The 26,190-nt window shown below is 44.4% G+C and overlaps 1 protein-coding gene across 6 annotated transcripts in view; it reads left to right on the top strand.

The window, feature by feature from the left end:
• LOC114600413 (neural-cadherin-like) overlaps nucleotides 1–26,190 on the top strand; it is a 56,122-nt gene that overhangs the window by 14,498 nt on the left and 15,434 nt on the right. For all 6 annotated transcript variants that reach the window (XM_028736476.2, XM_028736475.2, XM_028736479.2 and 3 more), the window contains exons 3-21: nucleotides 1,152–1,377; nucleotides 2,149–2,353; nucleotides 3,672–3,783; nucleotides 4,967–5,216; nucleotides 7,059–7,201; nucleotides 7,741–7,913; nucleotides 8,265–8,433; nucleotides 10,180–10,350; nucleotides 12,412–12,584; nucleotides 12,926–13,093; nucleotides 13,715–13,964; nucleotides 14,065–14,192; nucleotides 15,704–15,890; nucleotides 16,018–16,161; nucleotides 17,721–18,004; nucleotides 19,085–20,702; nucleotides 22,585–22,678; nucleotides 24,039–24,223; nucleotides 25,439–25,671. In XM_028736476.2, coding sequence (XP_028592309.2) covers nucleotides 1,152–1,377; nucleotides 2,149–2,353; nucleotides 3,672–3,783; nucleotides 4,967–5,216; nucleotides 7,059–7,201; nucleotides 7,741–7,913; nucleotides 8,265–8,433; nucleotides 10,180–10,350; nucleotides 12,412–12,584; nucleotides 12,926–13,093; nucleotides 13,715–13,964; nucleotides 14,065–14,192; nucleotides 15,704–15,890; nucleotides 16,018–16,161; nucleotides 17,721–18,004; nucleotides 19,085–20,702; nucleotides 22,585–22,678; nucleotides 24,039–24,223; nucleotides 25,439–25,671 — 4,913 coding nt within the window. The remainder of the gene's footprint in view (nucleotides 1–1,151; nucleotides 1,378–2,148; nucleotides 2,354–3,671; nucleotides 3,784–4,966; nucleotides 5,217–7,058; nucleotides 7,202–7,740; nucleotides 7,914–8,264; nucleotides 8,434–10,179; nucleotides 10,351–12,411; nucleotides 12,585–12,925; nucleotides 13,094–13,714; nucleotides 13,965–14,064; nucleotides 14,193–15,703; nucleotides 15,891–16,017; nucleotides 16,162–17,720; nucleotides 18,005–19,084; nucleotides 20,703–22,584; nucleotides 22,679–24,038; nucleotides 24,224–25,438; nucleotides 25,672–26,190) is intronic.

The raw sequence follows: 26,190 nt of genomic DNA, 5'->3' as shown, positions 1-26,190 counted from the left end.
AATGTGTGCAAAATTGTATAGAAATCATTAAAATGATTGCAAAGTACTTGCAGTTCTATTAAATATTTATTTATTTATACTTATATTTTTCTTATTATTTTATTTAGCACTACCTGACATTTTCAGTAGGTAAAATTAAAACTCATAGGTTTTCCAAAAGCAGTTTATGTGCTTCTTCATCAAATGCAGATTTACCAAGCTAAATGTTGTCCAGTCACAAAGATAATAGCAGATTTGAATTCATCACACCCAAAACCATATTTTCAAAATCCTTCATTGAAGAAATTTGTAAAAACTAAGTATCACCACTTAAAATGACACACCCTACTGACCCACCTCTAGAGATTAAACTGCCCCAGCTAGTCTCTTTTTGGCAAACTTAAAAAGCTTTTGTTACGTTGCGTTGATTATACATATTTTAATTGAAAAGTGACTAAGGGATTGCATCTTTACTGCCCCATTTAATGTCCCCACCTCAACAAACCCCACTGCAGCCACAACCAAACTACTTTTTGTGCTGAGTCCTAGATTAGTTTGAAGCGTCAGTGCTCTGCAAATGGTCTTTTCTCCCCCTACTGCTGTTGCTTTCCCCTATAATTCACTTTCCCTTCCTATACCCTTCATTCTTCTGTGCCATATGCTTGATAGAAGCAGCAGATGAGATAGCGTAATGTAGTCAAGTGAGGTAAATTGGTTAGGGACTTGCTTGATTTAATCGCTAGTGCCAAACTGCTTTGCATAAATGGGATTTTTAATTGGCTCAGAGGGTACACAGGAATGTGTGCAAGCCCTGCTCTTTCCTGTGCCACTGGTGTGTGCAGGAGACAATGGCAGCTCATGTGTGCTACTAACTTTGGCCCAAGAATGGGAACAGAATTCCTGTTCAGAATACTGATGGTGGCAGTTCAAAGTCTTCCTTCCCAGGCATAATAAGTGGAGCACCAAGTTTGGTGGATGTGCTAAGCCACCCTGCTTGCTGATTTAGCTGCCACTCAGCCATCAAAAGCATCTTATTCTGTCCACTGCAATGTGTAAAAGTCAGTGTTGGTGGGAAATAGTACTGGGAAAGAAATTTGTGTAAGTGGGGAGCTTGGTGCTAAAAGGTAACAACACCTCTTTTCATAATTTTTTGTACTCCTTTCACTCAACAGGTGGTGAGGAACGATTTGATATAGATATGGAGACAGGGGTCATATTGACAACTGGCTTGCCCTTAACTCTGAACCAGGAGTATGTGGTGACCGTGCTGGCCATTGATGAATATGGCAGCAAAAGCCCATACGCTTACATATCTATCCTGGCTGGCTCCAGGCCTCCTCAGTTCACAAATATGTCCTACAGTGTGTTTGTTCCAGAAAATACTCCAGCAAGTGAAAAGTAAGTGGTGAATTAATGTCCTGCTGTACTAAAAGACTGTGTCGTAGATACTTACGCACGTTACTTAAACATAAAAAGCTTGCATTGTAAAACCAAAATTTATTTTCAGTGTGTAGTTGGGTCTAGCTTGCTCTACTGGGGCGACCCTTGATGGCTGCTTTGAAGTTTTAACAGGTGAAAAATGTGGAAATCTGCTTCTCTATGTGAATGGGTAAACAGGAGCATGCTACAGCTCTAGTAGCTTCCTGTTGTTTTCTGAGCCCAGTTTGTGTCTGCAGAAACCTAATGGCCACATCAGACAGAACACCAGGCCATTAGCTATGGTTGAGCAAATCGTTCTTTGCACAATCTGTATGGTGGTGTGCACAGCCCTGTAACTCCTGCTTTGCTTGAAACAAACCATGCAGCAGCTGGCTTAGTATTGATGTCCCAGTCACCTCCCCAGTTGTGGTTTTTTTGGGAGAAACAGATCGCCATTTGTTTGGTAAGGAACAAATCATAGGTGCTGGTAATTGCTAAGCCAGGTGCCTCCATGGTTTGTTTTCCCACCCAACTAGGGGAGGAGCAAAGTGGGAGCACCTGGACTGACTGCAGCAGCCTAATTTGAAGTCTAATTTCAGGAGTTATTTTAAAATCCATGTACTGAAAGTGTAAATATGAAATTTGCAAGGAGAAACTGGTAACTTGGCAAGGGATCCTGGTTCACCTCTTTCATCTCTTCTGCCTACCCAGGATTAACAAACTGTCTCTTGGTTAATCTTTCCTTTTCAGAGTGGCTGTTATTGAAGCAGTCTCCTTCCAAAGCCAACCTCTCTCTTACACTCTGCTGATGAATCCCAGTGGCCTCTTCAGCATGGACCCAGAGACCGGCATGCTAAGCTTGACTCATACGGTGGACTACGAGAGCGAGCATCACCTCTACCATTTTTTAGTTAAAGCAATGGAAGCCGAGAGTTTGCTCAGCAGTGTCACTGAGGTAGAGCCAGGGTTTTCCTTCCCGTACTTGGTGATCTGTTCATTTCAGTATAGGGGGGTTGCATGTTAAGATCATTACACAGAGCATATCGAAATACCAGTCCTCCAATGCCAGCCTAAAAAGTTTGGGTATTGAATTAGAATGGCAACCCCAAATGGATTTTTTAAAAAAGGCATTAGCGCTTGTGTAAGGAGATTTCCCTTTCTCCACCCATGCATGCTCTATGGGTTACCCCAGGATGCGGGTGGTGCTGTGGTCTAAACCACTGAGCCTCTTGGGCTTGCCAATCAGAAGGTCGGTGGTTCGAATCCCCACGACGGAGTGAGCTCCTATTGCTCTGTCCCAGCTCCTGCCAACCTAGCAGTTCGAAAGCACTCCAGTGCAAGTAGGTAAATAGGTACCGCTCCAGCGGGAAGGGAAACGGTGTTTCCATGCGCTCTGGTTTCCGTCACGGTGTCCCGTTGCACCAGAAGCGGTTTAGTCATGCTAGCCACATGACCTGGAAAGCTGCCTGTGGACAAACGCTGGCTCCCTCAGCCTGAAAGCAAAATGAGTGCTGCAACCCCATAGTCGCCTTTGACTGGACGTAACCATCCAGGGGTCCTTTACCTTTATACCCCATGCCATTCCCAAATGTGCTCTGAAGGGTTGAGGGAATCTCCCAGAACTGATTTAGGGAACTTGGACAGGTGGTGAGTCCATCAGTGCACGGATTTCTTGTGCAGTGGAGCAGTCTGCTTAATGCTATGTTGAATAGCATGAACAACAACAATAATAAACAGAAACAAAAGGTGCCCATTTTTCAGTACATGGTTCCCAGAATCTGGATCCCTGAGGTGATGTGTTCATCAGTTCGTTGTTGCTTGGTTTATCCGCTGCCTCATAATCTTGTTGTTTTTTTAAGTTCAGTTCTTTATATTTTTAGATCTAAAATATAATTTGTTTAATTACCTTGTCATGTAAGACCTTGAAATGGCCATAGCCCAATGATAGAGCATCTCCTGGGAAGGTCCCAGGCTCAACCCCCAGTGTCTCCAGATAGGACCACTGTGTGAAACTCTGGAGAGAGCCACTGCCAGTCAGTGTAGACAGTACTGGGCTAGATGGACCAATGGTCAGACTCAATATAGAGCAGATACCTAGAATTGTTTAATTATCTAAGTTATGTAAGCCGCCTTGAGTGGTTGCTTTAGAACCAGAACTCCAGGGTGTACATTTTCCAGGGACTATGGAAAATGGAATGAATTTCTCTTGGCAAAGAAATATGCACTTGATCGGATCCCATGTAACTAAGCATTTCTCTTCTGTCCCCTTGTAGGTCATAGTTCATATCACGGATGAAAACGACTGCTCTCCTGAATTTCAGCAATCTATTTATAGCCGGGAAAGCATTCTTGAATCAATCCCTATAGGCACGTCTTTATTGCAAGGTAAAACAGAGCCATCATTCCCTTGCCTGTCTTTGCAAAGCACCACATGATAAGCTGAGGAATGCAGGCAAGCTACTTTAAGCAGAGACGGGTGCAGCCCTTACTCACAAGAGTCTGTCCCTGCTTGGGCAGCTAGTATGAAAGTGGGCACATGTGCCTCTTCCCTGGTCCTGGGATGGAGCGCTGGGGACCCTCCTCCCCACCGCCAGAGCCCTTCCTGGATTCCAACAACACTCTGTCCAGCTCCGGACTTCCATCTTCCTTCCCACTACAGCCAGGCAGGGTGCAAGGTGTGTGGGGGCTCAGCGGACATCTGTTCCAGCCTCCTATCCCTCCTCATCTTCCTCCAGAGCCTCTCATTCTGGGGCTGAGCCTGATGGTGTAGTCATGACACTTGGAAAGAATACATCCATGTATATTAAGATTTCATTCTGGCATTCTGCTTATCCCCCCCCCCCCCCTTTATTATCGCACTTCAAACAAATAAGCAGTCACTATTATATTTTGCTTTAAAAAAACACACACACCCTGTTGCTGAATATTTGGACAGCTCTTGGTCTCGTGCTCTCAATATCTTGAATGAATACTCAAAGGTCAGTGAGTTTCCATCCTCTTAATTGCACTGGGGATTCTGAAAAAAATGCTTGCTCCCATAGGGCTTTACAACGTGTTTTCTCCCTGTGGGCAAGCTGTGAAAACATCTTTCTTGGGTGTTAGAAACAGCACAGAACAGCTCTTCTACTTCCTGTCATGTTTGACTCTGCAGTGCAAACAGCACCTTTTTCCTAGGTTGTGTTTGGCAGACTGTGATGGTCTCCTCCCAGCCACTGTGGGCTCCCTGCCTTCTGATGGAAGGGTGTTTCCTGCTAATGCAGTGTGTACCCCTCTGTTCACTCTCCCGCTTTAAAGACCAGCTGCCACTGGACAAGGTTTTAATTATTTCCACGAGGCTACCCCTTACCAATCAGCCTCCAAATTTACCTGGGCTCCTGTCTGAATCATTATTACTATTGGTACTAATTCCTTTATTTTCTGCTCTTCACTCTTAAGGTCCCAGAAAGTGTTTGTGTGTCTGAGCAGTTCTTTGTTAATTACTGAAACTTGTGTTGACTAGTCTTCTGTATTGTGACCCAGCTCAAATGTCCTCATTGTTTTTTACCCTTTTAAACATTCCTGGCTGCAGTTCTTGCAGCAGACTGTGACTCTGGATCCAACGCTGAGATCCTCTACTTCATTCAGAGTGCGGATTTTTCCATCACGCCCGAGGGTGTCGTCAATTCCAATCAGCGGCTGGACTATGAGCGAGCCAACCACATGTATGAGTTTGTGGTCATTGCTGTGGACAAAGGGCACCCTCCACGGACAGGGACGGCGTCCGTGCGCATTCGCTTGACAAATGTGAATGATGAGACCCCGGTGTTCTCCCAGTCAGTGTAAGCAGAGCTGCAGTCTTCCTTTGCAGTGTTACCACTCCTGCATTGCAGATTTGCTGTGTAACCTTGTTGTGCCAGTCAGAATGGTTGTTAGGTCCTAACCCTTAGCTGTCTTAAACTGACCTGCAGAAACTAATGTAATGTTATGAAGGTGCATTGCACAAAATAGCTGCAATATCTGATTTTTTGGACCATCAGGATATGTAAAAATATGGCGCTGCTTTTTTAAAAAAATAAAAAATAAAGACAACTTGAGGTAGATGTTTTGACTACAGCTGCTGGCTGGGGCTGATGGCAGTTGCAATCCAAAACATCTAGAGTGGACCAGGTTTGCAAAGGCCTGTTTAGTCAGACATATTATGGGATACATAGAATCAGCAGTGGCGTGACTATGTGGTAGATGGAGGCCGATGAACTTACCTTTAGTTCCTGACCATTTCCTGCTAGTTCCTACAGCAGGTTTTAAATTACAATTCTCTCAAAATTCCAGAATGTATTCTCTTCCCTTCCTCAGAGCTAAACAATGTATTACATTTAAGGTAAAGGTACCCCTGCCCGTACGGGCCAGTCTTGCCAGACTCTAGGGTTGTGCGCCCATCTCACTCAAGAGGCCGGGGGCCAGTGCTGTCCGGAGACACTTCCGGGTCACGTGGCCAGCGTGACATCACTGCTCTGGCGAGCCAGAGCCACACACGGAAACGCCGTTTACCTTCCCGCTAGTAAGCGGTCCCTATTTATCTACTTGCACCCGGGGGTGCTTTCGAACTGCTAGGTTGGCAGGCGTTGGGACCGAACAACGGGAGCGCACCCCGCAGCGGGGATTCGAAACGCCGACCTTTCGATCGGCAAGCCCTAGGCGCTGAGGCTTTTACCCACAGCGCCACCCGCGTATTACATTTATTCAGTGTCAAATGACATAAGCATTTCCCTTGCTTCTGGCACACAAATGATGTACAAATAATTCTAGCATCGCACAAAGTCCACACGCTATAAGCCAAAATTCTCCTTTCCTAAAGAGCTGTTTAGTCACAAAGTGAAATCTGGCCAAATTATTATCATTATTATTATTATGAATTATTATTATTATTATTTATTTATTTATTTATAACCCCCCCATCTGGCTGGGTTTCCCCAGCCACTCTGGGCAGCTTCCAACAGAGGACTAAAATACAATAACCTATTAAACATTAAAAGCTTCCCTAAACAGGGCTGCCTTCAGATGTCTTCTAAAAGTTCGGTAGTTATTTTTCTCTTTGACATCTGGTGGGAGGGCATTCCACAGGGCAGGTGCCACTACTGAGAAGGCCCTCTGCCTGGTTCCCTGCAACTTGGCTTCTCGTAGCGAGGGAACCGCCAGAGGGCCCTCGGCGCTGGACCTCAGTGTCCGGGCAGAACGATGGATAGCAGGGCTGTGAAAACACCGTGCCTATAAAGTACATTTCTTCCTGCAAAGAATCCTGGGAACTGTAGTTTGTTAAGGGTGCTAGGAATTGTAGCTCCCTGAGGGGTAAATTGACAGCTCTGTGGGTTTTGTGGGGGAAACCAAGTGTTTTCATTTTCTGGTTTGTCAACCTGCTTGCCCACCTAGCCCCAGAGGCATTGCTAGGTGCTTAGTCCCATAACACACATTTACATATGATTTACATATGTGGGGGTGTTTTTTGGGGGGTGTAAATATGCCTCTGGGAAATTAAGGTGGTGGCTGGGAGTTTCACCAGCACTGTGCTTTGCTATATGCCCAGCCCACTCTGTACGAAGTTTAAAGAACTGTACAATGCTGTTTAATGGGAAATTGTTGAGTGAGTTAGGAATTAGAATGCATTTTTTCTTTCCTTCCATCAGTTACAGAACTTTCCTCTCAGAAGATGCAGGCCCTGGTACATTAGTGGCTACCATCCACGCAAAAGATCCTGATGGAGATGGAGTGCTGTACTTAATTACGGGTGGGAACGAAGAAGGCAATTTTGAATTGGATAGCCATAAAGGTAAGGAAAGAGATGCTGAATGTTAGTCTATTGCATCTTCTTCCACACTGTACAGTATTGATAAACCTAAATAGGAAAATCCTTGCAAATATGTGCAGGCTACTCATTGTTTCAGCATAGCTTTCCTGGCAATGCCAGAATAAATTGGATTTATTCATTTATTATAAGTTGTAATGTTTATTTGTGTAGCCAAAGCCATTCAAAAAGGAAAAGTACAAGATAAAATATATTACACAGCTAAAATAGTTATAAAAACCAGGCATTCTGTCAAATAGACAATCGCTCCACTGATGAATTTGACTAATCATCCCCACAAACATTTCCCTTTAGAAGTGTCACTCTAAAGATAAAACAAGCCACCTTTTCCAGAAATCTATGGGGACCTATCATTCTCACATTTAAGACCCTTATGTCCTGTAAAGAGAGATACCTTTTTATTTTCCTTTTTGGTAACTCCACCTCCCCCCCCTACTCCTGAATCCAAGTATACCTAATTTTCTTTTGCTTTCTTTTCTTGATCTTCAATCTTCTGAATCCAGGTATCCTCCGACTTCGCAGAAACCCCCCGCCTAAACTGAAAAGCCCGCAGTATGTTCTAAATATCTCTGCCATAGATGACAATTCCTCGGGGGGACCACGATCTCTCAGCAGCTTTGCAGAAGTCGTGGTGGAAATAAATGACATTAACAACAACAAGCCTGTTTTCAGGGAGGTGAGTTGACTTGCTGCCCCATTCGTGTGTTTTTAATTTTTTATGTAGCAGCAGAATTGTTAGTAGTTTTGACTTCTGCTTGTCAAACTTGCAGGATGTGGTATTCTCTACGTTTGGCTGCTGCTGATTTTGAAAAGTTCAAATCTGTCAAGTTTCGTCCAGTTTTAAATCAGTCTTTGAAGTCTCCCTAAATAACTCGTGCTTAAAACTTTCTCTCTTCCTTTCAGATGAATGCCTCTGACTCCTTCTGCTTTATCTTGCGCTTAATTTGGTTGCCAGCGTACTGTGCCTTACATGATAATGGATTTCTGAAGTTGCTCAAATTAACTTGCTGTTTTCTTGTATTTTCAGTGTGCTTACTACAGTGACAGTACCTGGGTTCTAGAGAACCAGCCTCCAGGAACCTATGTTCTGCAGGTGGAAGCCTATGATGCAGACTTTGGAGTGAATGGAGAAGTGAAGTATGGCCTCATGCACAGAGATGGAGCTTCACCAGGCTTCAGTATTGATCCTGATTCAGGTAAGAATCGCCATTCATAGTCTGGCTAGCCCAACATTCTTTTTTCTTTTCTCTTTACAATAATTGTTATTAGTTTTCGATTACAACAATCCAATGATAGCCTCATTATAACAATGCCAAATTATAATGCAATTACTAATCCCAATCATTCAAATTATATAATTCAGGTGGCCTCCCATGTGCTAGAATGGATGGTTTGATGATTTACTTTGTTTCTGCGTTCAAAATCTTATTCATCTCAGTTACACTCCAGTCAAAATAACAATCCCTTATACAACAACTGCAATATTAACGACATCCATTTGTCTTGACACATTAAATGTTTTATACATCTATAGGTGAAGCATTCAAACTACATCCTTATTCCTCCTGTGTGTGACAATTATTCTGTCCGTGGTGTTCCTTCCTGTCCTTGTAAAATATGATGTCTATCTTTTCCCAGCCGTTGCTGCTCTCCATCATGTCTTGGGCGGAGCTAATATCCCATTGTTGTTTCAGAGTTCTCCATTCTCAAATGCCGGGCGAGCCAGATCCTGCATGATCAGAAAGTGTTAACTCCATAGCCTGTTCCCCTCTTGCTATAGGAACCTGGGGAACTGCTTTATACAGAGTCAGACCACTGGTCCATGTAGCTCAGCAATGTCTGCCCTGACTGGCAGGGCCTGTCCAGGATTTCACATGGCTGGGATCTCTCCCGGCCCTTACCTGGAGACACCTGGGACCTTCTAGATGCAAAGCAGGTGCTCCACCCACTGAGCTCTACAGCCCTCCCTGTATGGGAGGCACTTGCACTAGAGTGCTTCCGAAGACTGTTCGTTTGCTCATGCTTTCTCTGGCTAAGTCATTGGCCCATTGACCCTGACACTGCTCCTGACATTATATTCATATTTGTGAAAGGAGGGTGGTGATGGTGGTTATTGTTTTGTTTTTGCTTTAACTAGTTATCTTGTGCTTTTATTATGTATTTTTATCTTGTGAACTGCCCTGAGATTTTATGTATATTTTAATATTCATTTTATTTTGCATGGTTTTTTTTAAACATTTTAGTGCTTGCTATAAATGCTGCAGGACCCTTGGATGGGAAATTGTCTATAAACTATTGTTATGAAATAAAGCCATAAATTATATCCTCAAAATTTAAATGGAGATGAACCATTTGAAGGGGTGATTTGGGAGAGTTAAATACCCCTCTCCTCCCTGTCAATCCCACTGGAAATAGTTTTTCTTCATCTAAACTGCTTGTTGGTCTACTGTCACTTGCTTTTAAGTGTATATCCTTGTACTTATTTCAAGCCTCACCGTGTTGTGCTTCTAAATAATGATGATAAATTCTTCGGGTGCACAAGTATTTACTGAATTTTTGTTTTCAGACTCTCAATGCATTTCAAGCTGACTACTCATCTTCTGCTTATTTCAGGAGAGGCTCGTGATGCATTCTGTAGTTACATCATTTCTTTTAAATAGCCCTTTACCCTGAAGAAGAGAGAAATTGGGTCAAAATACATTGGGAGTTGAGCAATTTCTTCGGTAAATGTTTGTATACCAACTAAGCTATTTTGTGAGACACAACAAAAATAAATTGCAGAGAGGAAGAAAAAGGGAGCCCCTCTGTGCAGGCAAACATTACAAGGGATAAGCTTTTATTAAGCCTGGACGGTGGGAGTGAGTTGCTGCAGACTTGTGAAAACGTCTGATTAAAGCCAGCGGTGATCCTGCTGAAACTTTGATAATAATGTTTCTGTTTAGGTGTTATCGTTTCAACTCGGCGTTTTGACCGAGAGAAACAGAAGGAGTATACGCTCTCTGTGACGGCTACAGATCAAGCTCAGGAGCCACTGATTGGAGTGTGTCAAATCACCATCTTCATTGCTGATATGAATGACAACGATCCAAAGTTCGAGAACAGCCGATATCAATGTGAGTAGGCACAAACTGTTGTTGCACTGTGGGAGTTGATTTAGGTTTGCGAAGTGTGTGTTGAGCCAGAAGCCTTCAGTTTAGATTCCTTCTCTGTAGGGCTGTAAGAAGGCATAAATTTCCTTTCAAACCCATGTTCATCACACGCAGCAATGTTTCCGTTCCACTGCATTTCAGTTTCTGGCAGTTATCATTACATTATTCCACACCATTTGTCCCAGTTCAAAGGCCATTCATTTCATTGTATAGGAAATGCAAGGCAAATGGGAAGGGGGATAACATCATGAAATACATATTGCTTGTGTTACATATCATTTGCAAACCGGGGGGGGGGGGGGGGGCAGAATCAAATTCCAATTGTAGTCAATGGATTGATTTCTGTTCTTGGCACGGGATGATTGAGTGAACGTTGGCAATTTCCGCTTCTGTTTTTATTGGAATTCTGCAACATCTCTGGCTGTGGCTTATAATCACCTCACCTGTGTGAGCAGCAGTGCAGAAGCCGGCTATACTAAAGCTATGTGGAGACTGATTTGTATGGGAAAATGTACATTTGTGGTCACTGGCCTAGGTGGGTTACTTGTTAGGAAGAAAATGTATGCTGCCTTAGGTTCCAAGATGAAAGAAAGGTGGGAAGTAAATAATCATTATCATCTTAATTTTATTATTAATATGCCGCCCATCTGACTGGGTTGCCCCAGCCACTCTGGATGGCGTCCAGCAAAATATAAAAACATAATAAAACATCAAACATTAAAAAAGGTCTCTATACAGGGCTGCCTTCAGATGTCTTCTAAAGGTTAAATAGTTACTCATCTCCTTGACATCTGATGGGAGAGCATTCTACAGGGTGGGTGCCACTACCCAGAAACCCTCTGCCTGGTTCCCTGTAACTTCACTTCTCACAGTAAGGGAACCACCAGAAGGCCCTCAGAGCTAGATCTCAGTGTCTGGGGGTGGAGACACTCCTTCATATATTTAGGGCTTTAAAGGTCAGCGCCAACACTTTGAATTGTGCTTGAAAACATACTGGGAGCCAATGTAGAGCCTTTAGGACTGGTGTTCTATGGTCCTGGCAGTTGCTCCCACTCACCTGTCTAGTTGTCACATTCTGGATTAGTTGTAGAAGAAGAAGAAGAAGAGTTTGGATTTGATATCCCGCCTTTCACTCCCTTTAAGGAGTCTCAAAGCGGCTAACATTCTCCTTTCCCTTCCTCCCCCACAACAAACACTCTGTGAGGTGAGTGGGGCTGAGAGACTTCAAAGAAGTGTGACTGGCCCAAGGTCACCCCAGCAGCTGCATGTGGAGGAGCGGAGACACGAACCCGGTTCCCCAGATTACGAGACTACCGCTCTTAACCACTACACCACACTGGTTGTAGCTTCCGAGTCACCTTCAAAGGTAGCCCCACGTAGAGCGCATTGCAGTAGTCCAAGTGGGAGATAATCAGAGCGTGTACCACTTTGGCGAGGCAGTGCACAAGCAGGTAGGGTCTCCTCTGGCGTACCGAATGGAGCTGGTAGGCGGCCGCCCTGGACACAGAATTGGCCTACATCTCCATGGGCAGCTATGAGTCCAAAATGACCCCCAGGCTGCATACAGTGGCTGTCCGCAGATGGTAATCCATTAGGGCAAGTTGGACTCTGCCCCACCAACCTCATTCTGTCCTTAGCCAGCTCCTTCCTGCCTGCCTTCAAAAGGTGGCTTTACCTGTTGTTGCCTCTGGCTCCACCTACTGTTGTTCCCTTGCCTCCTGCCTTACCAGTCACATCAGGCACAAGTTGTCACTGGGCTAAATATTGCTTCCAGGATCAGAGGCAACAATGCCTCCGAGTAGCAGTCCATTGGGGAGAAACAGCAGGAAGAGATTATTGCCATCATGTTCTGTTTCTGTGCTTCTTAAAGAGGCATCTGGTTGGCCACTAAGATAAAGGATGCTGGACTAGATCTGGCAGGGCCTTCCTTGCATTTTTATGTGCCGTGATTGCCATCACTGAAATGCCACTTTAACTAGGCCAGGGCATGTTTAGAATGAACTCTGTGCTTCCATCTTTCCAAAGACTTCCTTCGTGAAGACACCCCAGTGGGGACAAGTTTCCTCCATGCTGCAGCTCATGACGACGACCAGGGGGTAAACGCCGCCATCACGTACTCCATGTTGCCGCAGGAGCCAGAATACTTCCAAGTCAGCCCCAGCACAGGCTGGGTGTACGTGAATCTCGTAATCTCCCAGGTATGCTTCTGCATACAGCAGAGCTTTCCAAACTGTGTGCCGCAACACATTAGTGTGTTGGCTCAGTGTGTAGGTGTGTTACATGGCCACTACCCGCGCTCCTCCCAGAGCTGGAAAGGGGTCAGTTTAACCTCCGGTTTGCTGCTAAAACTGAACTGCTGTGTTGTGAAATGATGCATGTCCGAAAAAGTATGTCACCAGCATGAAAAATTTTGAAAGCTCTGGCTTACAGAATTTAATCTGGCAGGCAGAATACTTGCTGCACCTGCTTTTTTTCAGCCTTTGTTCTAGCAAACGAGCATTCGCTTTTTGGTGAACGGCTGCTAAAAATTATTTTGCAGACATTTCAGATCACAAGATACATCGTGGCCACAGATGGAGGGAACCGGAGCAGCACGGTGGAACTGACCGTCACTGTAACGAACACACTTAATCAGTCGCCGCAGTGGGAGAAAAGTGCCTATTCGGTCACGATCCCGGAGAGCACGATTCGAGACACCAAGATAGTGGTAGGCTTTAAAAATAAAATTGGAAACGTATTTGTTTCAGGATAAAAGGAAGCTGGTTTACACTGAGTGGTGCCCAGAACTGGACACAAAATAGAGTGGGACTATTAGTTTCTTACCTTTCTTCCCAGGAGCTCAAGAGGGTGCGCATGGTTCTTCTCTATGAGTCGTGGTCCCTCCCCTAATTGTTCTGAAATTCTGCAAACAAGTCTTGCTCCTATTGGACACCAGTATCCACAAGTGAATCCATATGTCTGCATCTCTGATTTTTTTTTTTTTTAAAGAAGAATTGGCTCCTTTTGCTCCACAGCTCATTTCTGTTCTTCCTTGAGTGTGGATTCCTGTGTGAAATGTGCGTGGCAGTAATTTGAACATCCTTTCCAGACATTTTGAAGTATAATTCCCAACATCCCTGACTACCAGTTGGCTGGGGCTAATGTGAGGTGTGTTCCAAAACACCTGCAGAATTAGAGGATTGGTTATTATTAACAGGAAAGCAGAGCTCTGATGCCATGGGCCGTTGGCCGCAATAGTATCATCTGCATTTCGACTCTTAAGGATCAAGGTGGCCCATGTAAATGCATCTCCCCACTGAATGGTGTTCCTGGTTATTCCTGTTCCTAGACTATCAAAGCAACGTCTCCACTTGGTGACCCAAGGGTTACCTATACCCTGGAGGAGGGCCAGGTTCCGGAGACAAACATGCCTGTCCGCTTCTACCTCAAACCGAACAGAGCAGATGGGTCTGCTTCACTGCTGGTTGCTGAACCTCTTGACTTTGAGACCACCAAGTTCTTTGCACTGAGCATCAAGGCTCAGAATGTAGCTACAATTCCATTGGCATCTTTCACCACGGTTTGTGTTAATGTCACAGGTTGGTTATCCGTTCATTAATATCGGCATATCAAACTGAAATTACAAGTACTTGATGTCAGCGAACCATGTATCGCTAAATCTGCCTTTTTGTTCTGCAGATGTCAATGATAACGTCCCGTTCTTCACATCTTCTACTTACGAGGTTTCTGTACCTGAGGGAGCAGCGGTTGGTACCTCTGTTGTGCAGGTTCTTGCTACGGATTCAGACTTGGGACTCCACGGAGAGGTTCGTTGTTACCTTTCCCTTTACTGAAAACGAGTGAGAAAATGCAACATGCGATTCTGTATCCCTAAACTTTCTGGGGGGGTGGTCAGTGAAGTCTTGCTTAGAGTAGACCCATTGAACATTACTAAGTTAAGTCCATTAATTTTAGTGCATGCGCTCCGAGTAAAATCTAGTACCATTTAATTGACTCAAGACCCTAACTTTTTGTACCTCAGTAGAACCTCTGTTTTCGAATGTAATCCGTTCCGGAAGTCTGTTCGACTTCCGAAACGTTTGAAAACCGAGGATCAGTGGGCTGGCTGCAAAGTCAGTGGGGGGGGGGAAATGAAAAAAGCGCCTTGGAAGCCATTCGACTTCTGAGGCCTGTTCGAAAACGGAAGCATTCACTTCTGGGCTTTTGGCGTTCGGCTTCTGAAACTTTTGGCAGCCGAGACGTTAGAAAACAGAGTGTAATAGCCTCCTGAAGTAGGAAGTTACAGTATACATATTCTTTTCAACTGGTGCCACATGCCATCTGTTGCATGTGTTAAAACATGTGGATGCCAATATGCATTAAAGCACTTGTGTAGACTGTATATCATTTAAGACAAGAATGGAAGAATTCTTATTTTCTGCCAAAAGTTGCATTCTTCTCAGGGGTAATTTGTTAGGGGCTGCATGCTGGCAGTGGGTGAGACCATCTCTTTCCCTGCCTCTGTCCTTCCCTTCTCTCTCTCTCTGTCCCTCCTTTCCCCTTTCTCATCCTCTTCTTTTCATGGGAGAAATAGATTAACTCTGGCTAGAGCCTGAACTGATCGCTTACTCTTGACCTCATGTTAGTGTATTATAGGGGACCCTTGGACGACTGTGCTGATACTTTCCCTCCCCCCCCCCCACTTTGTGCTGAGTGGATGGGCCTGTGAGCTTCCATTTTAACTTCCCACGATCCCTCTGAGGTCACATTATTCGGGGACATTGTGGCAAATTAAAACGGGGACTTTATGCTACTCACATTTGATAGCAGAAGCGTTGTTGCTGCCTGCAGGGCTTATTGGCGCAAGAGGACTCCAGAAGACACTTTGCTGAGGGCAACCTCAGACCTTAAAGCCGTTCTCACATTACTCAATAATCAACGGCAACCAACAGCAGATTCACAAACATAGGAATGTCTGATTCTCCAATGCAAAGATTTAAAGACCAGTGTGTGAATCCAAATTGCAGCAATTGGTGAGAGTCCTGAATTGTTCAGTCGTTGACGTGCTTCAAAGGTTATGCCCTCTGTGGCAAGTCCACACAGCTCTTCAAACTGTAGAGCAGCGGTTCTCAACCTGTGGGTCCCCAGATGTTGCTGGACTACAACTCCCATCACCCCTGAGCTCTGGCCTTGCTAGCTAGGGATGATGGGAGCTGTAGTCCAACAACATCTGGGGACCCACAGGTTGAGAAAGGCTGCTCTAGAGGGTAACCTGTTTCTGAGCTGTTACGAAGATGGGATAGAGTATAAAGCCCACTCCTATGTTCCTCAATTGCAGGTCCACTATTCAATACTGAAGGACGCTAGTGAAGATTACCAATACTTCAACATTGATTCCAAGTTGGGAGTCATTTCTACCCAGGCATCTTTTGACAGAGAGAAGAGAGGATCTTACTTGATCGAAGTTCATTCCCAGGATTCTTCTGAATCAGCCAGGCCTGGTTTATATGGGCAGCCTAACACAGGTAAACCTCAGTGGATTTCAAAAAGAACATAGAGGTTCCTGTGGGTCAAAAGAGGGTTCAGAATGATGTGCTGGCATTGTGATTGCCTGAGTCTCCAAAGGCAAATAGCTGATTATTTGCTTTTCAGATACAGCGTATGTGAGGATTTTAATTAGTGACATAAACGACAATGCCCCTGCTTTCCTGCATCCAGTGTATGAAATTAATATAGATGAAGACGAGGATGTCGGGTATGCATTTTTGACGGCAACAGCAGATGACAAAGATGAAGGTACACAAACACAGGTTTATTTTATGTGTTGTACAGTCTTGACTGAAACCTCTCTAATTTGGAAGCAGTATTGAGACTATGGCAGGCTGTTCCAGAAGATGAGGTGACAGCTGTCCTGTCTTCAAAGGAACTTTTTCTATATATGGTACAGGAACAGGTTTATAGAATGTGGAATATAACAGTAATGACAAAAAATGCATGTCATGTACTTTTCAAAATACGACTATTTGGAAACTAGCTTTATTCAGACCTTTTTTAATGTTCTGTAAAGAGAACCATGATAATTTTTTAAAGCATTTCTCATAAGCTAATTATATCCCCCCCTTTTTAAAAAAAAGGAAAGTAGACTAGGACCTTTTGAGTTAGAATATAGCTAAGCTAAAATTTTTTGGCTAGTATCTCACACGTGTTAGTATCTTTGTCTGGCACTCTTACATTCCCAAGGTTTTTTTATTTAAATAGGATGGATCATAATTTTGGACTGACGCCCATTAAGAGTTGGTTAAAATAACAAAGGGACTTGTTATTTCTGTGCTGGAATTGTTATTTATAGGGCAAAATGCTGCTATTAAATTGGAGGACTTACTGCATTTTTTGCTAGTTGCCGTTGGTGAACTGTAGTCCAAAGGTGGAAAGCTTTGGAAAGTCTAAATATTGCTGCTTGGTATTAAAATGTCTGGACAGTTGCAGTCTCAGAAAAGATTACATGCAATGCACAAGTTCTGCAAGGCGGAGAAAAACCGCAAACCTTCTGTCCCATTGGGGATGAAACTGTATTTGGTATATTTCTGACCATAATACACAAAGACACTTAACAGCACTTGCTGTAGATATTTGGAAGTCATATACTCTTTATGGTGCTATTCTCTTTTCACAGAAAATATCACACTGTCGTGTCAGTAGCAGTTCCTATTTGTACATGACTCCTAAACTGGGACAGTTTTCTGTTGTTTGTTCTTTATGCCTACTGTATTATAATAAAATGCAAAGTAATAATAATGACATAAGAGAGAGGTACCTAGCCTCTAGATTCACTTCAGAGTCTTGCTATACATGCAGTTTACTTTGGAAGTAGGCATGCATGACCCTTCTACATTTTGGGTTGGATCCAAGCATACAATGTAATCCTAACCTTGTCTACTCAGAACTAAGCCCTATTGAATTCAGCAGGGCTTACTTCTAAGTTAGTGGGGTTAGAACTGAAGCCTTAGTCCAGGCATAGGAAAACTCGGCCCTTCAGATGTTTTGGGACTACAATTCCCATCTTCCCTGACCAGAAGTCATTAGCTAGGTATCATGAGAGTTGTAGTCCCAAAATATCTGGAGGGCCAAGTTTGCCTATGCCCGCCTTAGTCATACTGAGAGTAGACCCATTGAAACACATGGCTCTCAAGTCAGTTGATTTCAATGGGTCTACTCTTAAGCAAGTCTAAGTCTGGATCTAAAATTTTCTTGTTTTTTTCAAAATTATTCTGAAAGTAATGTTGGGATAGACCCTAGTGCTCAGAGATCTCCCGGGCTGTGATAAGGATAATATGGTAGCAACCTCGTGTTTTTAGGATCTAACGCCAAGCTCAGATATCAGATCACTTCAGGAAATGAGCGAGGAGATTTTTACGTGGAACCTGAGATGGGAACTCTGTTGATTGCCCAGTGTCTTGACTATGAACAAGAACAGCATTATGAGCTTCAGTTGGTAGCTTCTGATGGAAAATGGGAGAACCACACCCTTGTTGTCATCAATGTAGTCAATAAGAATGATGAAGCCCCTGTCTTCTCCCAGGACGAGTACCACAGCAGTGTCTTGGAGGAACTTACTGATCTGCCGGTAACTGTTTTACGGGTAAGCAGGGTAAATCTCGGTTCAAAAATAATGCAAATGACGCTGGTGGAAAATTCCAGTAACTTAAAAGAATTGCAATTCTTAAAATCAAAGCATATTCACCCAGAAGACAGTTTTGAGGAGCTTTGTTGGGTTTATTCTCCATAGTAAGTGTGGGTTTGCACTTAGGATTGTAGCCTAATTCAAGCACAGTGGTACCTCGGGTTAAGAACTTAATTCGTTCTGGAAAAGAAGAAGAGGAGTTTGGATTTGATTTCCTGCTTTATCACTACCCGAGGGAGTCTCAAAGTGGCTAACAATCTCCTTTCCCTTCCTCCCCCACAACAAACACTCTGTGAGATGAATGGGGCTGAGAGACTTCAAAGAAGTGTGACTCGCCCAAGGTCACCCAGCAGCTGCATGTGGAGGAGCGGAGATACAAACCCGGTTCACCAGATTACAAGTCTACCGCTCTTAACCACTACACCACACTGTTCTTAACCTGAAGCACCACTTTAGCTAATGGGGCCTCCCGCTGCTGCCATGCCGCTGCTGCACGATTTCTGTTCTCATCCTGAAGCAAAGTTCTTAACCCGAGGTACTATTTCTGGGTTAGCGGAATCTGTAACCTGAAGCGTCTGTAACATGAGGTACCAGTGTAATGTGAATTTCTGGATACTAATTGTACATTTACACCATGTCATCGTCGTTGGGTTTCCACCAGACTCCATCGTGATCTGAGCTGGTTGCAGTACAGCTATCATGTTCGGGCTTTTATTTTTATTATTTCAATGTATACACCACCTATCCAGATAATAGTGTGCAAAGTGATTAAGAACAAAGAAAGTATAACATAAAACAAACAAAACATCATCAAATATAAACCGATATACAAGACAAGTTTTTAAAAAAACCAGATCAATGAAACAGCCTATTAAAAGCAGCAGGAAAAAACCCCAGCTGAGCTTGATGGCTAAAAACCTTTCTAAATAATGTATCTATTGTCGGAAGACCACCCGTGGGGGGCACTAAACAGGCCTCCGTAGGAAGGGAATTCCAAAGTTTAGATGTTTGGTGCTTAACCTTTGTGCTTGCTTTCAGGTTTCTGCAACTGACCCCGATCAGGAAGCTGACCAGAGTGCCCTTCGCTACTCCTTGCACGGTCAGGGTGCCCAAGCGGAGTTCACTATCAGTGAGTACACAGGCGAGATCACTGCAAATGAGAAGCTGGACCGGGAAAAGCGGTCCGTGTGGCGCTTCCTTGTTCTTGCTACGGATGAGGATGGGGAGGGTCTAACCGGCTTCGCAGATGTCATCATTGAAGTGACGGACGTGAACGACAACCCGCCTCTTTTCCTTTGCGCCTCGGACGGTTGCTTTATGGGGCAAATTCCAGAAGACGCCCCCGCTGACTCCACCGTCATGGAGATGTCGGCGGTAGACCTTGATGATCCCAGAGCTGGGAAGAATGCCGTGTTAACCTACAGTATTATTCAGAACGTCCAAAACGAGATTAACCTCAACCTGTTCTCAGTTAACCCAGCTACTGGCACCATCTACACTGTGTTGGGATCCTTAGACAGGGAGAAAGAAGACCGGTACCTGGTGGTGGTTGAGGCGAAAGATGGAGGAGGCCTGACAGGAACAGGGACTGCCACTATTTTGGTCACTGACGTAAATGACCACACGCCAACCTTCACGCAAAAGATCTACACGGCCTTTGTCTCCGAGGGCGCAAGCCTCAGCGCTGAGGTTGCTGTGGTGTCAGCTACTGATGGGGATGAAGGAGAAAACGCTGTGGTGGCTTTCAGCATCGTAGGTGGAGATGAGGACCACAAATTCTTTATTGAGACGGACAAAGCAGACAAACGCGGTATAATTCGGCTGAGGAAGCGGATAGATTTCGAGAAACCCCACGAGAGGGTGTTTAACTTGACCGTAAAAGCAGAGGACCTGGATTTTTCCAGCATAGCTCACTGTGTCATCTACGTGGAGGACTCCAATGACCACGCTCCTCTGTTTTACCCACAATTCTATGAGGTAGCAGGTCTGGCTGAAGACGTCCCCCTCGGAACTAAAGTCGTCCAGGTTATTGCTGTCGATTTAGATTCCGGGCTGAATGGACGGTTCTCTTACCGCCTGCTAAATAAGTCGGACCCAAATGGGAAGTTCTCTGTGGCTACTGATGGCTGGGTCCTTGTGGCAGGTCTTCTGGATTATGAAACTGTGGCACAGTACCAACTCGTGGTCATCGCTACGGATATGGGACAGCCTCCTTTGAGCGGCAGTGCCACAGTCCTCGTGGCTCTCCAGGACGTAAACGACAACGGACCCGAGTTTGAGGTGCAGTACAACCCAGTAGTTTGGGAAAACACTCCTTCTCCTCAGATTGTCCAGATGAACGATACCTCAACGCTTTTGTACGCTAAGGACAGGGACAGCCCAGCAAACGGGGCGCCTTTCTCCTTTCACTTACTGAGCGACTTTGGCAGCGTGACTTACTTTAATTTGCAGGACTTCAGCAACGGGAGTGCAATGCTAACTGCGTTGCACACGTTTGACAGGGAGGTGCACAAGGTATTTGAACTGCGGATACTCATTGCTGACAGCGGGAGCCCTCCCATGAGCTCAACCAACACATTAACCGTGAATATCGGAGACCGAAATGACCACCCTCATGCTGCTGGCTTCATGGAGTGCCTCATCTACAGCTACAACGGTAAGCTGATGGTGATGAAGCTGGCTGGCATGCTTAAAGGAGACTGCCTTATTCCAGGTCATGTTTTGTACATCTACCTTGGTATTGTCTACTCAAACTGGCAGCAGCTCTGCAGGGTCTCAGGCTCATTTTTCCCACCAGCTGATCCTTAAAAAATACAAAAAAACCCAGAAACTCTGATGCCGGGGGTTGAACATGAGACCGTCTTCATGCAGAGCATGTGACTTGCCACGAAGCTATCTATGGTCATGCCTGTATTCTGCATTCATGTGGCCTGCATTCCCTGTTCATAGTCAGTTTCAGAACACCTTGGGTGAACATTAGGATGCATACAGAGGGGTTCTTGGTGAATCCCCTCCCAACTTTACATTTCCGATTGGTTTTACCTTGATGAGTCCTTCCCAAAGATTTACGGGTTGTAAATTTGGGTGCATTTGGGGGAAGGAGTAAAAATAGTACTAAAGAAAGTCAGGTAGGTTGAATGTGTTCCTTCGTGCAATGTCTTCCAAAATGTGTTCTGGCGAATGCCCATCAGTTTGCCTACTACCATCAATCTTCCCCTTAAATCACATGGCAGTAGTGATTGTCACGTCCATCAGGCTGTTATGCAAGCAGAGACTGGCACCTGCTGTGCTGTTTGGCATTCTGGCTATCTATCCTTAATAAAAAAGCATATGTTTAGCCCTTCTTTTTAAGAGAAGTGTGAATGAGTGCAAACCAGGCTTGGGGAACCTTCTGCTCATGGGTCTAATTAGGTCTCAATTTGGCCCATGAGGCTGTTTTCCCTTAACCCACACCCACTTCCCTTTACAGCTGACATCATGTGTGATAATCGGCTGATGGGTGGTGTTTCAATGCACCATGCAGGGCTCTTTGCAAGATTGCCCCTATCACCTGGCATAACTGTCACGTCAAGTGACTGACAGGTCAAATTTGGCCCACGAGAGTTAGAGGAGAGAAGGATCTGGGCTGCTTCACAGATCTAATTCTAGTGCTTGCTGAAATCCTGGTCTGGGACCAATGATCCACGTGTGGGCAAGAGGAAAGCACTTCTGAAGGTGCAGGGTATTTTGTTGATTTCCCCCACCAGCCGCAGAGCATGCTACAACTTCTGAAAAGCCACTCTATATGGTGAGAGGACTTTACATGGGGGGGGGGGGCTGGAACTGGCACATCCCTCCCCCCAGTGCATGGATCATTCCTCAGTGATTGAGCTCATGCATTGCATGCAGAAGGTCATAGGTACAATCCCTGGCATCTTCAGGTAGGGCTGAGAAAGACTTCTGTTGTCTAAAATTGTGGAGAGCAATGGTGAGTCATTGTAGAGAATAGTGAGAGCAGTGGTCCGACTAGGCATAAAGCAGGTCCCTCTGCTCTTCCCTAGGAATTGTTAGATCCAAGCCTCAGGTGGCATAGGGGCCTGAACAGGAATTTTGGTGGTTGGTGAGCTCAGCATAGTTCCCATGGCCCTTACCTGGCTGGTTTCTGAGTCTCTGTATTTCCTTTGCTGAGACATTCCCTTCACTTAAAAAACCTGGGTTTCTAAAACAGGTGCCTGCTATAAGCAAGCATATGCAATTTTTTCTTGATTGTCTCAATTCACTAAATTTGAGTTTCCTTATTTCACCTTGGAACAAGAGTTTTCTTGCCCCAGATTTTGTTTTCGTAGGCACAGCCTGGATGACAGATGTGTGTCAGGTTGCAGGTGTTGATATCTTGCGCTGATATTTCAACAGCACAACATGCTTCCAGAACAGTTGAAAAGCAAACATGATAGGAGAAGAAAATGAATAGTAATTTTTTAACACTTGCAGAATGCTTTCTCACATTTACGTAAGTAGTAGATTTTCTTTTTTCCCATTTTTCTTCTCTTTTTTTAAAGGTATCCTACCCACAACTGTGTTGGGTCAGATTCATGCCCCAGACAATGATGACTGGGACCACAAGACGTATCACTTTGAAGGGAAAGCACCCAGGTAAATGTCAAGTTCTTATGTTTTTTGAAAATAGCTCTCTCTTAATGAGAGAGTCGAGTATCAGAAACGGGTAGCTGTTCTGAAAACTAATGCAGTATAGCTTCACAGAACACATGGGCTGCATTCACACATCATACTAAATCAGGGTTGCCAACATGGCGGCTGATACCTCTGAGCACCCACCCACCCACCCACACGCACGCACACACAGACTACCCCCTTTGTCTTAAGGTGCTAAGAGTGGTTTCCTTTTTCTACCTTAAGAACAACATAGAGCTGAAGAAGGAAGTTGGAGGAGGGGACTCTCTTCCCCACTTCCTCTTTCAGCTCTATGTGTTTTCAAGGCCCAGATGGATTCTGCTGAATCTGACTTTTACCCAGCTCTTAGAAATGTGAAATGTTTGCACACTTTATTTCTGGGTTTTGTTTTAAAGGTAGGCTGCTAAGGTAGGGGGTAACCAGTGGCATAGTGCCCACTTGCCCAAAAATCTAATTGTGCCTGTGGACCTAAAAATGTTGGCAACCCTTGCACTGTGCAATAGTTTAGTGTGACGTGCATAAAGTGAAAGGGTGGACATAGGAAAACATTTTCGGCTATCGTTACTAAGACTATTGAGGAGATTTTTAGATATAAATTGCTGGGCCCTATGTTTCACTTATGGGGCAATTTGCACAAGAGAATGTAATCAACCTATTAAAAAATAGTATTATGTGCACCCCTTAACTTCAAACTATGAGAGATTTCAGGGGTGCAAGTATGTGCCATAGGTTTGGTTTCTTTAGAAGGAAAGTCTTTAAGAGATTATGTGTGTTTTTGCAATGCATTAATATGCAAATTTCATACTTCAAAGTGATTTGGGAAGGGCAGGAGTCCCCAAAAGGTGGCATGCCACTGCCCAGAAGCAGAGGCACTGCCAATCACCGAGAAGTGGGGGGGGGGGGAGCAGTGAAGTGGTTGACGCTGTGCAAACACATCAGCAGGAATGCTGGATTGGCTTTTCCACTGGGCCCACAAAGCACGGGTTGCTTAGTTCCTTTCCCTCCAGGAGGGCAGTAACTTCGCTGGCCAGGAGGTCAGGTGCGTTAGTGCCACCCTTTCTCACTTACTGCTCCTGGACAAATTTATTTTAAGGATCAACAGGTGAGCATAACCAATTATACTGGGGAGCAGATAAATTTACCAGAGGGTAAATTCACATGAAATGCAACGAGCCAACACAGCAATGAAAATCAAGCAGATGATGTGAATGCGTGTATAAGTTGTTATTTCATTTAACAAAATTTATACACCACTTAAGTCAACAGAGAGCTCTAGCCACAATTTGATCGGGTGATACCATGAATGGTTTCTTCCTCTCAGGTATTTTATTCTGAATGACAATTCTGGCTTACTAAGTATCAAAGAAGGAACTCCTTCAGGAACCTATGACATAAGAGTGAAAGTTACAGATGGCATCTGGCCTGATGTGGTCTCCACTGTAAGGGTGGTTGTGAAAGAAATCAAGGAAGAAGCTGCCCACAATGCAGGATCTATCCGAATAAGAGGTAATTGATGAGTTGTAAGCATCTTCTGGAGATCAGTTAACATTGTTGAGACTCCTGAATGCCCACCAAGGCCTGCAACTGAGTCACTAAGGACTCATGACCAGGGGTATCAAAGGTTGCAATGTAACAGGTTCATGAGGGTATCATAGTTCTCTCGGTGGAAGGTTGTTGATGCAGGACCCAGAAGAGTGATATTCTAGGACAAGAGTGGGGAACCTTTTCTGGCTGGAGCACCTGATCTTTATCAACCCCACCTCTAGCGGGCCAGTGTTGACAAGGCGATCTGACATGTCGATCACCTGACCTTATAGCGGCATCCAGTGATGCTTTCCCTTTGCAAAAGCCTCTTTGAAGTGGCTAATGCAGGCACGTTGCTTCAAAGGATGCTTTTGCACAGGGCTGGAGGTCCCCCACCCCTGGTATAGAAGACAGAAAGTGATTTCTCACTGTCAGCAACCTTCCCTGGTTGGATTCCAGCACAAGCAACTCAACTGGCCCCCAGTATCAGTAGGAGAAGAGCGGTCTGCACCCTCAAATGCTGCCATGACTAGTGATGGGGAACACTGTCAATTATGATTTCTGTCAAGTTCCCATTTTTTCCATTCTCATTTTCAAATCGGTCTGCCACTCCTTTTTAACAAAACTTTCTTACAAAAATTCACCAGCATTTTAGGGTACATTTTTCTATACCTGTGTTTGTATGCAATTTTGTCTAAACTGCAAAGCAGTTTACCTAATAAGAGTGCATTTTAATACAAACATTACCCTGGTTTATGCATTTTTGTATGCATCACTTGGCTAGAAAGCTGCCTTGCAAATTCAGAGAAATGTGAATTTCAAACAATGGCTGTGTTTCAGGTTGTGAATTTTTTTCTGTGTGTGCAAAATTTGGCATGTCCACTATTACATATGAACTGAATCAAATATCTCCCCCATACCTAGTCATGGCATCCCCCAAAGCCAGGATTTCAGGTCAGTTTAATAGCCCAAGGTTTCATGCAACGTGTCTTGTCCCTTGGTAGAGGCCACAGGTAACCATGGAGTAGCAAGATGTTGGTAAAGTAGTATGAGTTTTAAAAAATTAAGGTTTAGGTATGAGATTGGATAAATGTTCAAAGGATCTTGCCTTTTAGAGAGGAGATGCCTGAAGGTTTTTATTTCACCGTTGCTTCAGTGTCAGGCTTGGAAATTTGCGTGTGTGTGATATATTTACAGATATCACTGCAGAGGATTTTATATATCAGTCATCTGAGAGTGAAAGTAAGTACAACCAAATGAAGAAGCTTTTTTCAGAAATCATACCGGCCCAACTCGAAAATGTCCACATCTTCAGTGTCTTGAACAGCCCAGGCAAAACTCAAGGAGTAGATGTATGGTTTGCAATTCATGGATCACCCTATTACAAAGCAGAAAAACTTAACGGAAATGTTGCTGTGTCCAAAGCACGGGTAAGTGATGTTTATTTGTCATCCCCCCCCCCCCCAAAAAAAACCCCTTGCAATTCTAGGCAACATTTTTAATGAAGTCTACAGAAGCTATCTGATGGAATCTTTGTGGATTTCCTTCTAAATTTTATTCCAGATTTTGAGAGTGCAGTTTTGTATGGGAAGCACACGGCAGCTACTTCATGATCAAACAGGTTTGAAGATAGTCTTTCCCCCAAAGAACTCCACTCTGCAGGGGGAGTGGACCTGTTGAGATGGCCTGCCTGTGGGGACTGGTGGAATCTGATGGTTTCCTTAACACCTGGTGGTGTGCAGGCAAAAAAAAAAAAAAATGGTGTGGGGGAGGGGGCAGCTGGAGCACAGGTAGTGTAAATCCCAGTCTGAACCTGAGGGTATACAGTCGTACCTTGGAAATCGAATGGAATCCATTCCGGAAGTCTGTTCAGCTTCCAAAATGTTCGGAAACCAAGGTGCAGCTTCCGATTGGCTGCAGGAAGCTCCTGCAGCCAATCGGAAGCCGTG

The sequence above is a fragment of the Podarcis muralis genome, chromosome 8 (genome assembly GCF_964188315.1).
Source record: "Podarcis muralis chromosome 8, rPodMur119.hap1.1, whole genome shotgun sequence".
Lineage (NCBI taxonomy): Eukaryota > Metazoa > Chordata > Lepidosauria > Squamata > Lacertidae > Podarcis > Podarcis muralis.
Note: the sequence above shows the minus strand (reverse complement) of the source record. Positions and strands in the feature narration are given on the sequence as shown.